The 14,416-nt window shown below is 37.8% G+C and overlaps 1 protein-coding gene across 1 annotated transcript in view; it reads right to left on the bottom strand.

Annotated features, from left to right (window-relative positions):
* LOC134050951 (protein HIRA) overlaps positions 1-14,416 on the bottom strand; it is a 32,389-nt gene that overhangs the window by 1,327 nt on the left and 16,646 nt on the right. The window contains exons 11-23 of the mRNA XM_062504395.1: positions 14,271-14,376; positions 13,489-13,707; positions 12,755-12,840; positions 12,076-12,270; positions 10,536-10,706; positions 8,267-8,471; positions 7,472-7,576; positions 6,519-6,667; positions 5,616-5,777; positions 4,835-4,893; positions 3,738-3,843; positions 2,449-2,571; positions 1,355-1,518 (exon numbers count right to left, since the gene is read on the bottom strand). Coding sequence (XP_062360379.1) covers positions 1,355-1,518; positions 2,449-2,571; positions 3,738-3,843; positions 4,835-4,893; positions 5,616-5,777; positions 6,519-6,667; positions 7,472-7,576; positions 8,267-8,471; positions 10,536-10,706; positions 12,076-12,270; positions 12,755-12,840; positions 13,489-13,707; positions 14,271-14,376 — 1,850 coding nt within the window. The remainder of the gene's footprint in view (positions 1-1,354; positions 1,519-2,448; positions 2,572-3,737; positions 3,844-4,834; positions 4,894-5,615; positions 5,778-6,518; positions 6,668-7,471; positions 7,577-8,266; positions 8,472-10,535; positions 10,707-12,075; positions 12,271-12,754; positions 12,841-13,488; positions 13,708-14,270; positions 14,377-14,416) is intronic.

Genomic DNA, 14,416 nt, shown 5'->3' with positions numbered 1-14,416 from the left:
CTCTCCCCTCCCACACAAACATACCAACTTTTAAAAAACCAAAACACCTTTAATAAAACCACACACAGTTTCTGGGCCACCTTTATTTACCCAAAAATCAGAGGGGGGAATTCCACTGCAAGAAACAAAATCTAATCAAGAGTAACGTGCTAATCAACATACAACAGATCAAATATTTTAACAGATTAAAATTCAGTAGATGTTGAAATAATGATAAGAATAAAGGGTCAATAATATGATGTGCAATTTTCAAAGTTCAGCAGCTCCAGAAAACTAGTGAAGCAGCAATACACATCTGGCAAAGCAGTTTTTGTGACATCTATCCATCTATCTATCCATCCATCCATGGATGCAGCATTTGGAGGCAGCAACATTTGGAGGTGCCAGAGAAACCCAGTGCATGCAGGCTATTAAAAGTACAACCATCTCTTTAACATATGATCCAAAATGAATATTTTAATTTTAACTGGGGAAGGACAGAGAGAACCACACACAGTTCATCAAGCTCTCTTGTTAAATAAGGTAAGGGTCAAAAGGCAAGAATTAATGAGTTTGATTTTAATTCTGCCAACACCTATTAGGTAGTGTAACACAAACCATTTCATTTCCCTCTGTGCAGAATGATTATGCAAGGTGAGCAGTAAGGCTGAATTAATACAAAGGGAACTACTAAATTACGAATGTTGACAGGCAGACATACAACAGAGATCTTTAGAATCCAGTCAGTTGGTTAACCTTATTTAACATAATAGCATAAAGTGTATTTAAATATAAAATAGACATAAGGAACCTTTCTTGTGTGTTTTTTTTCTCACAGAATTTAATCCGTGGAACTCACCAGTACAACTGAAATTTTAGAAGGTAAAAAAGTGCAAGCAATACAAGCAAATTCTTTGCAATTTTATGTGCTCGGGTACAAAGTGTCAGAGACTGAGCAACCCCTCCATCTCACATCAGGCAGCAATTGTCAGCTGGCTGAGGAGGGTCATGCATTTTACAAGGTGCTGCTGGTTTCCCTGAAGCATCTGTAGCTGCTGCCAGACAATACCTAGGATGTGCCCGACAGACCACTGGGCCTTTTTACAATGCAATTGCCATTAATGGAGTCTGCAGATGGCACTGCTCCCCCAGACCACAGTCTCTTCCCAGTCACTGTGTCAAAACAGGACTCCTGAGGAGTGAGCACTGCAGAAGCAAATGCAATTTGTTTTGGTTTTAAGCAAACCCCAAATCCAGAAGCCAAGTGCTGAAAGGAGGCCGTTAAGGGCAATCATACATACACATGACATGAACAGAGTGTTTCTCAGAAGCCCATCAGAGCTGCAGAGAAGTACCAGAGGCTGCCAGGTCTCACCTTCATTAACTAGGTACCGTGCATAGATAAGGAGCCAGTGGTGATATTCGTGACTGGATTGTAAGATAAGTGCTGCTGCTATCTGGTTCTCCAGGTATGCAAGTGTTGTTTCTTGTTGCACTAAATGAGGCATGGAGAACAATCTTGCAGCTTGCCTTCCTGAACTGCAAAACCAAAACAGATTAACATACCATAAAATCAGATACAAATTTAAGGAATATATATTTTTGTAGTGCTAACTATACTGCACTGATCTTTCAGAGACACGAGTTATAAAGCATTTAAAGGATTTCTTGCATATAAACACATTGTCATAAGAAAGCTAATTTGAAAAAAACTAACTAGCTATTAGAACATTTTTCAAAAAGGTGATTTTTTATTCTGTTATTGTGGCTCTCAAAAAGAGAGTTTCATTTGTTTATATTTCAGATGTTTTTCACAACAAATTCCCCTTCCCTTTAAGAGAACAGCAGTAAAATCATACAACTCCACAACAGTTTCTCTCTGTAAAAAATTAAACTTGGATGTGAAGGGAAGAAACAGCAAAGAAATTGCCTGGGAAATCTAATTCAAATCCAAGTGAGGATGGGCTATTAAGCTACCTATAGGAATCTGCTCTGGCTCACACAATTCCTTGGTGGTATTTTCACATGTTAAAAATACTCACTAGATGACTAACATCTCAACTTTCTCAAAGACTTCACTAAATAGATTCTTTGAGGCCAACTGAACTAACTCAAAAATTGTACGCCTACTCCAGAAAGCTGGTAAACTAAAAATTAAAATGCAAACTGTAAAAAAAATTGCAGTTTTTAGCTAATAAAAGCATAACAGAATTGTCCAATACCTTACTCATCCAATAAAGAGGAGCCTTAAAATGATTATATTTAGAGCAAGCTTTCCTGCTCCTCACACAGTCTCGTAACAACATTAAGATACAGACTATAAACATAAAAAACACTGTATGGTGTTTTAATGACTGATCATTTCAGAGCCACTGGCATTTCAAGAAGTAACTGAGTGATTCAGGCATGTGAATAAAGAACACGCCAAACCCCAGACATGCTGATGACACGACAGCAGCGCGTGCGTACTTTGATGTGCGTCCCTGTATTACAGCCAAGGGCCCAGAACACAGCATGGCTTCTTGGGATGGCAAACTAGTCCTGAAGTCTGCACATTGTGCTAGAGAGTCCTGTTTGTCAGAAACAAGATTCCTGAAAAAAAGCAAACAACCAAAAAACAAGTCTGAGGAATGCAAACCACAACGTCAGCAGATGCAGCTCCGTTCTGCCTCAAAAGCTGATTTGTTTTCACAGATAACCAAAGAAATATCACTGAAGAGGCTCAGGAATTCCAGGGACCCTGCTTATTCCCACTACATGTGGCAATTCTGCTTGTGCTGTGTCCCTCCTACCCCCGGAGTTAAAAATATTAATTATATAATTTACCATTAGTTTGGAAGGAAATTAACTTTCTCCTCGCCATTTTACAATCTAATAAGAAGCCATGGCCCAGAATGATGCCTGGAGTGAACACAGGTAATGACTTTCTCTTTAAGAACTTGATTTTATCTTATCAGGTAAAATATAAGGTCAGGTCTCCCCCACCACCAGACACACATATTGAAAATCTTTTCCATAATTACAGCTATCCCTTCATATGGAGGGAGATGACATTACAGCTGCCATTCCCACACCTAATTAAGGATATCATCTTCACTGGCTTGAGATGCCAGGAGAAAGAGTGGCTCAAACCAATGCTAAGTTTAGACTTCAGACAGCACAGGAGTAAAACAGTATAAATATTTAAAATGCCCTTGGCTTCTTTATCATGATTATATTTGTATGATGACTAAAGATTGCTCTTTTATGTATTTCCCAAGCTGTTGTACAAACTAAGAAATAGCAGAAAATTCAGAATTATGGCTGAGAGCCTGTCCCCTGCTCCTTACTCCTTTAATAAAAGGAACAAATAAGGTATTTTTCCTTTTCCAGAGGATTTGCTTCGAGTAGTTGAGTAACAGCAATTATTCTAAGGAGGAATTAAAACAACAAGCCCTTTCATCCAACAGGCTCATTACACTAATTACAACAATTATATTAGGATTACAACATGTTTTTTTCTTCTCAGGAAGACAACAAAGAACCTGTTTTGGAAAGACCCTGTAAATAATTTACCCATGGAAATTTTTCATAGGTACTTATGCCTTTCCATGGGGAAATCCTATTTGGTCCCAAACAAGACACAGACTCTTGTGTAGCCTTTTCTTGTGTTTAGTAATGACTCTTCCAGGACTCTGAGGCAGAATGATTCCTTCCCAGTAAATCAGAACACATCAGTTCCTCTGAGTTGCAAAAGCAGGAAATAATCCATGACTTACCATGTAGAAAGAGAAGGATTAAAGCAGTATGCCTTCCCATCAGACATGCTCATGACAGGAATTCCATGCTGAGTCAGCAAGATCTGAGAGACAGTTGCATCACTTCCTGCAAGTCAAATCAGACCAAAGTGCTTCTTTTGGAGTCTTGCCTAAGACTCATAATGGTAAAAAATGGTATCCACCATTAACTATGAGTTACAGCAGCCAACAGAAAAAGGTTCAATGTTGCTCTCAAGCACTGATAGGAAGGTCAAGATACAAGCTAATAATGGCAAGAACCAGGCTCAGTGCAGTAGCATTAACATCAATTTTGCAAAATACATTATCAATCTTGATGCTGCAATTTATACAGAACATGGGCTTAATCAGGAACATTCTCCTTACCTGGGGAAAACCTTCAGCAATTTTGCCATGTCTTTTGTAACTCAAGAAGCCTCCAGCTTTCTTTTTCCCATTAAGTTAAAATTATAAACTCCATTGTATTTAGAAAAGTGTGCTCTCTAAGAGCACAGTATAAGTGGGATAGCTGGAGTCTCATTTCCTAGCATATTCCAAGTCCAAGGCTTGTGCATGTAACTTCTAATGATGAATGATGACATTTGCAAACTTCTAGTACAACTGCTTTCTAGCAGTTTCTAGGATTAGTACTGTATGGATTAAAGCTAAAACAGAAGCTAATGTACTCTGCTTTTTTCATTATTTGTGTTGTGCCAGATATTGTAGTGATTGAAATTGAAGATTTTTAAGTAATGAATCAGAAGCTAATCAGTTGTTGTTCATCACTGAGACAATAAACATGCAAATTACACAGAGAAATTGCTGTAATAGCAGATTTACATTAAGTATTAGTTTGTGATCTTCACAACACTGAATTTCTACATTCAGGTACATGGCAGACTATAAGCTACAGAATCCCACACGAGTTTGCAACTCACTGATACTGTCATCACTTATTTCAAGAACTTCCCTTTATCACACAATAATGAAGAGAAATTGTTTAGGCTTTTCAGGTTTCATAAAATTTCAGCATATTCATAAATGGCACTAAATAGTACAGGTGGGCTCAAAGGTAGGTAAGTAAAGGACTTTTTTATTACCTGAAAATATTGTTTGCAAAGACTCATCTCTAACAATGGCTATCTGCTTGTGAACATCCCTGAAAAAGACAAAAGGACAAGTCTGCAGTCAACAAACAACTGAAAACTCCAAGATCTTTTACCAAATGCACTTCTTCACTATTCATGACATTGTGAGGTGTTGGGGAGTTTGTTTAGGGCTTTTTTTGTTTTGACATTTTCTTCATTGCTTTGGCAAAATTATTCTGGCAAACTCAAACCCCTTGTGGCAAGACAAAAGTTAATAGCAGAGAACTATTTTTATGGCTCTTTGTCAGGAAACCTCATTACAACAAAGCAAACAGTGAGGATCCAAATAACTTGCCTGAGACATTAGATTGAATTCAACAACTGTAAACGAGTTACCAGTGTTTTTATTTTGGCATCTTGAAAATGGCTGGAGTACTTTAACTCTGAAACTTGTGTGTTAAGTGTGATGGAAGATGGAAGTATCCATACTTCTCTTCCCCACCACACCCTATTCCATTCCACATGCATCACAAACACTTAAAACTAGTGACTTCTAGCAGATACTTTATCTGCATTCTAGAATGAAGTTTAATATTCTGGACTGTCCTAAAACAGAAACAGTCCTGCCCAGTTAACTTTGCATATTCTATTCAAAAGGGGACTTGTGTTCAGACCTGATGTGGTTTAAGATCCTGTCTCAACAGCAGTGTGGTGACACAGCTGAAGGTACCTGTATGTACCTACATGTATGAACATGGCCTGAGGCAGCTGCTGCAGCCAAGGCAGCCCTTACCAAACAGAGAGCGTAGCAGCAGTGGTGAGAGCCATGATGCAAGAGCCTGTGCAATGCAGGGTGGAAATGGGTGTATTCAATACTATAGGAGGAAGAAGACGACGACCACAAGCTGAAAATACTGACAATGTTCGCTTCTCACAGGCCACGGTTACAATCTCACTGAAACAAAAACAAAACCAAAAAAACAAACAACATCAATAAACATTTGTGCCTTGTCAAATGCGAGTAGCAGAAAAACAGGCTGAATTCTTAAGCTATCACACAACTTGGGTAAATTCCCCAAAAAATCACTATTGCAGCTTTAAGAAATAATTTTCAATACCAAAAGGACAAGTCATAAACTAAACAGACCAAGGGGCATAGCTGGAAATATCAGTAAAGCTTTTGGTTATACAGAAGCTCTCCCTCAAGCCTGTACTTGAATTTAGCTTTAAAATCTGCTGCTTCTTTTTCAGACCTAGACAGGGCTCAGGCTTCAGAAATACACTTTCAGTTTAAACTCTGAAGCTGGAACTAGGTAAAATTGAGGAAAAATGAGAGAAAAAAATAGCAAAAGACTCAGGAAAATACTTTGACATGAACAAACATGACATTTCAAATTTTTCTTTCTTGAATAGTTAGCACTTGAAAACCTGTCACTTACGATTTAGTCAACTTTAATGAAGAAACTTAAAGGAGAAATGTAAAAATACAGGAAAATAATTGTAACTGGCTAATATGAATTGCGATGCTTTAAGACTGCATAGAGTTAATAATTGAAGCAAAACCTGAGACTAAGAGCAGTGCACACTTTAACTCATAAATATTTACTATGAAAAAGAACTGTAAACTGTACTTTTGTACACCTAAAAATGTCTTATGGCCTTCAGGACCCCCTTCCTCCAAAAGATATTCCCTTACCAGCTTCCTGCTGCAGCGAGGATTCGACTGGTGAGGACTGTCTCCCATTCCTTTCCTTCTCGATTACACTTTAACCTGCTCAACTTGGAGCCCCCCACTGTGGTCATTTCATTCTCCACTTCGAGATACATTGATGGATCTGAACTTACCTGAAACACAAAACATAAAATAATTTTTGGAAGAGGAAAAAAAAAATACTCAAAAAAGCATCAACTACTATCAGAAACGAAACAATGCTGTCTTTAAGAACGGATTTAAGTATGGCATTCTCTCTTTAAATGTGGCTTCAAAATATACCATGGCACTTCAAAAGAAGCAGACCTCTGAAAATCAGCCTTGCCTAAAACACAAGTAATTTCTTTGTATTTGAAGCACAAACATAAGGAAAGGCTGTGCTAGTCTGTCTGTGCTACCCAATTACGGGCACCAGATCAAGTCTGTATGTGCCCAGTCTCCCCACAGTCTTGCAATTGGAACCAGACTACCACAGCCTGAACACACCTAAAAACTGTTTCATAAATACCTAAAACATTACTATTTGCCAGCCTGCCCAGATGCAGAGCACCTCCATAGAGCTCTCAGGAAAGACCTGGGTTTATTCCTCAGTGGTGTACTCCCAACACCACTGCAGTAGCCACCTCCTCCAGAGACTCTCATCTCCACCACACACTTTAGCTAGCCAGGAGGAAGGACTGATGAACCAGAGGTACTCACTCCTCTTTGGAGTTTAGCTGGGTCAGAAATGTCCTATTTTTAGCTGATCTGCCATTATCTGTACTCATACAGACATATTCTTAGAAGCTAAAGTGTTACCATCTTGCTTGCTTGAACAAATACAGGCATTCAAACATTAACTCATCAAAGGATGTGAATAACCTTAGGATATTAAAAAGAAAGTAGGGTTTTTTGTTTAGTTTTAAAATACTAAGTTTTTTTCTTTATAGTCCACTTACTTGCAAAGTAAACGATTTCTGTGGGATTGGGGTTGGCAGTTTAAGTGCTAATGCTGGTGCAGAGATGCAAGCAGCATCCTTCTCAGAGGCCAGTGTAGCTGGGGACTGGAAAAAAATTGCAGAAATAGTTACATTTTTCTATTTAAAAAAGTGAAAACCAAATATATTCTACCAAATAGACTGATTTGAAAAAGAATTTTCTTAAAATTCCAAATAATGCCAATTGCAAATGTTAGTCTTGCTCCAATTAGTTGTATGAATGTAAGTTTTTAAATATAGCTTCTAAGAATCAAAGAAAAATAAAAATTCATGGTGTATTACATGGAAAATCTAAGCTCTAAATACTGAAAACACAGGTATCTATATGCCCTAAAATGATGGAAACTCTAATGCAACCACTTTAGGGTTCTGAGGAAATGTATAACTATTTAAGTCACCATATCCAAGTCACTTTCTTGTTCTTGGACCACTTTCCATCATACACCACCAAAAACTGCTGGCATTTCATCTTATTCCATACAGTCATTTGGCAGGCTAGCATTACTTAGCATTACTTTAGTTAGTAGCTAGATATCTATATAAAAGATAAACACATTTGCCACACCATGTGCATTTGCTTTTTCTAAGCTTAAATTTTAAACCCAGTAAGTTTAAAGGCATGGAAGAGCATGGCTAAAAATTCTGAGGGACTGATACTACTTGTGTTTCACTGAGTTAATGGAACAAGTCAACATCAGACAAGACTGACTTCATTAAATGAACTTTGAAACCCACAATGAATCTTATATATTTCACCTGAACAGTTAAAGTCACTGGTACAAGTCTGGAGTCTTTCCTAGGCCTTCCTTTTTTCTTCTTTTCTACTGTTTCTCCCTCAAGTTCCAGTTTCCGTTTGGGTACACTGAGTGGTTTAACAGCTGGAATCTTCTCTTCACTGTCACTGCTGCTCTCCAGAATATCCTTAGGCTTATTGTCTTTAATTAAATTCTGATCCTTCAGTCTGTAAAAAAAAAGTCTGTAAAAAAAAAGCTGATTCCAAAAGTTGCCATATATCCTACACATTGCCTTCTTGCAGATTAGATGACATTTCTTAGCCCTCTTTGAGTGTATTTCAAAGCACAGAAAGGCAGGAGGAGGAAGATGAGAGGTATGGCAAGCCCTTTCCAAAAGTACAATGTGCAATATATTTGTAAACCAAGCAGACATATTCTCCCCTTTAAAAAAAAAATAATCAAACCAGCAGTTAGCCATGGGATAAAGCTGGAAATAGCAACCTTATTTTAGCATTCAGTTCGAATTACCATCAGATCTCTTTCCCTGAGCTGATACAAATAATTCAGCACTCTAAGAGTAAGAGTAGCTCATCTTTTCCCCTTCAGTGGACATTAGACTTTCTGCTTATTCATGTAGAACTTTAGTCAATCTGTTGTCTATCCCCAGAAGTTGTTCTGTTCAGTTCTGACTACTGCAAAATGTGTATCTGCAAACCATAGACGACTTCAGCTCCAGCTTCCATTTCAGGAAACCTAACTACGGAATCACAGAATGGCTGGAGTTGGAAGAGACTTTAAAGACCATCTGATTCCAACCCCATGCCATGAGCAGGGACACCTTCCTGATTCTAGGAATCTAGGCCAGAATGCTCCAAGCCCCATCCCACTTGGCCTTGGAACACTTCCAGGAATGAGACATCAACATTTCCTCTGGGCAACCCATTGCAGTGTCTATCACCCTCACAGTAAGGGATTTTTACTAACATCTCATCTAAACCTGCCCTCTTTCAGTTTGAGGCCGTTCTCCCTTGTCCTGTCACTACATGGCCCTGTGAGAAGTCCCTCTCCAGTTATTTTGCAGCCCCTTTAGGCACTGGAAGGCTGCAATAAGGTCATCCTGGAGCTCTCTCTTCCCCAGGCTGTACAGCCCCAGCTCTCTCAGCCTGTCCTCACAGCAGAGGTGCTCCAGCCCCCCCATAATCTTCATGGCTTCCTCTGGACTTGCTCCAGCAGGTCCATGTACCTATATAACTAAATATGTAAAATAACCAATAAATAAAATAAACAATAAACAAAATATGTAAAATAACCACAAATGTAAAATAACCAATACAAAAAACAATCACTGTAAACTCTCTTGTTAACCATTTTACTCTAAAATAGGTCATTTAACCATACTCTTCCCCTTCCCTCCAATAGCTGGTTATTAACTCACACTGTTATGCCACTTATTCCTTAACTACTTGGCTTCAGAGAAATACCTTACGTAGTCCAAACTTTTTTTCTCTGGCATCTAAATTACACCAAACAATACACTTTTTTCCATATTTCACTGACACATTAGAAGCAATTATGAGGGTAATTTAATACATCTTGCTTCTGCTTCACATGGTTAAGCTCTTTGACATAAAAATATTGATGTACAAAAACATGTTTTACTGATAATAACTGGGGAACTTTTTTATAAAGATTGCTATTTTTTTCATAATTTGTTTTGGTGAAACAGGAATACTTATCCCTTAACACTATATCCACTATGTCACAAAACAATTTTTTTTTTTTTTTGATCACATGGATCCAGCGTCAAAACCCTTTAAAATCAGAAAACCTTCTCTGGATGCCTTCAAGGCATAAAACTGAAATATAGCTGCAGCTATGATGATGAGAGGTCATCTGTCGACACGTAATTTATGTCATGTCAATTTATCTTGAAGGAAATCGCTCTTGTACAGAGTGCAGACTGGCTAGTTGCTATTTTTGGCTGGTATTGTCTTCTAAGGAGTCCAGCTGCACTCAGCCACACAGGCATGAGCACACACAGCCCCTTACAACAACAGTTGTAACTTGGAGTATCTTGGAGAATCTGCTTGATACCAAAATGCCAGGGACAAAATGTACAAAGGGATAACACCAGCACAAAATTCACCTATTTGTAGCTGCCCCCTTCCTTCCAATATTGGAAGAAATTTGAGACAACTTCTAGAGTGCCAGCAGTGTGACATCTACACCACAGAGAATTAGTGTTTCAACTCTGCATCATTACCTTCCTCCCTCCCCAGGCTATGTCTTACCTGTCCACAACAGTCTGATTTGTGTTTGTTACAACAGCAGTCCCTGAGGTGGCTTTGGATCGTTCTGTGAATCGAGAATCAAATGCTTTCATAGGTTCAATCTTGGATGGAGTTGTCAACACAGAGGAAGACGATGCAGAAGGAGTAGCTGAGGCAGAGGTAGCATTTACACTGTCAAGAAAAGACACAGCAAAAGAAGGATTGAAAAATTTAGTACTGGTAAGCTGCATTGCTCATAACAACTAGCATTCATGATACTGGCTAGAAACCATGTTGAAAATCTTTCACTGAAGTACATCATCAATTATGATATTCTTTCCCCACTCTTTCATGCATCTATGTTTTGAACACTTTGCCTACTCTTAAAAGCTGTCTATGATACACCTCAGAGCTCAGAGCTTCAGGTGGCTGCATATCTGGATTAAAATCCCTAATTAATTTACTGGGTATTTTAAATTCAAGAGGGAAATTATACTTTCAGCTGGTACTTACTGGGAAAGGATCACTTCTTTTTCGAATGATTTACCCCTTGTTCAGGTTACCAAATATTTCCATTACAATATTGTATTTCACTGTTTATCAAATCAAACAATTTGGGATGAAACAATTCATGCCAGGTTTAGATTTTGTTGTTGAAAAATCCAACTTGATTATTAGGCCTTTCCAAGCATAACTCTAAGGCAAAGGAATGTGTTTTCCCCACACTAAAGCATTCCAGGGATCTATTATTTCAATAGCTGTTTACTTTAGAGATTTTTCAATTCATTCAGAGAATGAATTCAAAGAATGAATGGCTCTAAAATAACTGATGCCTGTACTAAAAAGCTGCTAGAAGTACAATTTACAAAGAAAAGGATACTTAGTAGTGTCATCTGTCAATCATTTCTCATAGTCTACCCGCTCATTTTTTAACCTGTGGCCAATTTCAACCGAATTTCCTGGAGAAGCAGAGGTTTCAAATGACACTATGCTACTACAAATGCTATAAAAACACACTGAGAAGAAGTCAGGCCAGTGCTACCACTGAGGGAAAAGCAAGTAAAATTCAGTTGTTCTGTAATTAATTTGAAAAACACACTGGCCCATCAGCACATGTGCATGGACAAGTCAGTGTCCCTGGGCTCTGATGGGGTTGTTATACAGGAAAGAAGGATCACCGTGGCTGAAGAGAGGACACAGGTCAGAATGTGATGTAAAGTAGGTTTCATTACTTACACTACTGGAACACCTTCTATTGTTCACTAATAGCAACCCACCAACCCATAAACAAGTAATTTTGTTAAAGCACTATCAATCAGCTGTTTACTTCAGTGCACTGAAGTTCACTGCCAGAACTATGCACATGGATTTATTCCTTCCCAATTTATCCATATTTAAAGTAGCCAAACACTAATAAAATCTCAATGTTTTCAGGAAGTTTAGATTCTTGGGGTTTTGCAGTAAGGAAACACTTCAATAATTTCTTCATTATAAAACTATAAACAAGAATTAAAAACCACATAGACTCACGTAAATGAAAAACAAAACAGCAAATACTGACCCATCTTTATTGGCTGCATCATCTGTTGGTTTTATACTGGCTGCTGTTGGCTCTACAGAAGGCTTTGATGTATTAAGGGAATTTGCTGCATTAGAATCTAGTGACATGAGCTGCTGGTTACTTTGAGAAGACATCATTGAGCCAGACAGAGTTCCAGATATTGGGATGCTATTGAAAAATGCTGTAGAAAAATCCCTAAACAAAAACACAAACAACAACTACATTTCTCAAAACCACTTTAAAGATAATTCAAAAATAGCAATTTGAGCTAAAATATTTATTCCATTCTCCCTTTTTTCCACATGTGGATACTCATATACAACCTAAATAAATCCCTAGTACCCTTCTGTAGTAATTTTTCATGTCCAAAGGATATTCAAGCTGGTATATATATACATGTATATGTATATGTGTATATATATATATTTATATATATGAATCAGCAATACATTAGAGCATTGTTCATCTATAACAGTAAATAATGAGATCTGCTAGAAGTGAAATCTGATGGCCAAAGAACACTGGTTGAAACTGTATTTCATAAGAATACACACTTATTTCCAGTAAGTGATTTATGATGCCCTAAGATGGAATGCCAAGTTGGAACAGGAAAAAAAAACAACAAAAGCAAAAAGATAAGAAGGAAAGGAAGGATTTTAAAGGTTGCTTTCAAACATACCCAGTGTCCAGTTGAGCTATGCAGAGAGGTGTGATTCTTCTCCGGCCATCTGCTGTTCGTGTTTCAACTTGTTTTTTTAAGAGATTCTGTTGGGAAATACATTTTATCATAATTTCTGATAAATTAAAAATGCTATTTTAATATTCTTTACAAACTGGAAAAATATATATACATTAGAAAAGGTGCCTCAATTAAAAATCTGTTAGCAACGACTTTTCCCCATATACACAAACACTTCCAATTTTCAATCTATCTATCTGTAGAAAAGGCATTTGTGGAGGATGTAATCGGCTCGCCACTTTAGAATCAAATCTAAAATCTAAATCTAAATCTAAATCAAATATAAAACACTGTGCATATCAAATCTTTAATTAAAAGTTGTGGTCTATGTTAAGGACAGAATTAAATAATGCTTTCAACCTCTGTAACTAAGAAACTGAAACACAGTTCTACAGCTTCTCTGCCATTAGTTACTCTTGGTTTCCTTTCTGCACACCAAGAATTTTGCACACATTACAGAAATATCCACAAGCCTGCTTCCACATAGCCTTACTTCTGCTTAAAAGCATTTAACTTTTCAGCAAGTCCCAGAAAATAACTCACTAAGTTGATCAGCTGGGCCATACACAGGCTGAAAGGTGCCATTCAACACAAATCAGGGCACAGAAACTGTTTTTTTCCTAACACTTTGGTATTGAGTGACTCAGTATTTGACAGTGTCCAAGAGCACCTACCTTTCTAATGTCCTCCAGACTCTCCCCATTAACCATGCTTGCCACTTTGGGAGCTGTGGCATTCCCAGAGCCTTCCCGAATTGATGAGTTCTTCTGATCCCCCTGCTGCTGCCTCTGTTGGTACTTGAGCATCTCTGGATTCTCAATAATGGTGGTGGACAACTGAGCTTCAGTCATGATAGCCAGGCTTTTGCCATAGGTGGACTGGTGAATGTTGCTCTGTGGGTGTTAAAGATGTGAGTGACTCCAAGTGTTACCATGACATCACTGATTATAATACAAGGGAATCCCACAAATCTAAAGGAATCCATAAAATGCCCCCTGTATTTTATACACCAGATTCTTTTTCTTTTTGTTTTCAACTAACACTAAATCAATATGTAAAATAAATTAAATTCAAAGCTGTAGTTGCTAATAGCAATGAGAGGAAAAACAGCCAAGAGCAATCAGTTTAAAAAGACTTGCATATATGCAAGTGAAAGAGTAATTTTATAGTGTTTTGAAGCACCCACTTGTTTCCTTGGCCAAATAATTACTTCATATGTATAATGATGTGTAAGCAAGTGGATGTTCTCTAAATTCTCTCTTTCCAGAACAGAAACTAATACCACAAATTCACTTCTTGACTACTCTATTTAAATTATTTGTAGAGCAGACAAGAGCAACACATTTACTATAATATGGAAATCAGTTACTACATAGTTCTATAAACAGGCCAGTATTTTAATTGAATCAATACATCACAGAAATATGATCAAAGGTTCCCTGAGTGCTTACTGTACCTTCTCCTCTTCGCTGAGTGGATCCCCAAGTTCATCCTGGGAAAAGTCCAAAAATGCCACTGATCCATCCATGGAACACACCAGGATACCAAGTCCATTAAGGGTCCTGAGGGAAATAATGGTCCAAGACTTTGTTTTTAATCTCT

The sequence above is a fragment of the Cinclus cinclus genome, chromosome 17, assembly GCF_963662255.1.
Source record: "Cinclus cinclus chromosome 17, bCinCin1.1, whole genome shotgun sequence".
Lineage (NCBI taxonomy): Eukaryota > Metazoa > Chordata > Aves > Passeriformes > Cinclidae > Cinclus > Cinclus cinclus.
This window is presented reverse-complemented; position numbering and strand designations above follow the sequence as displayed.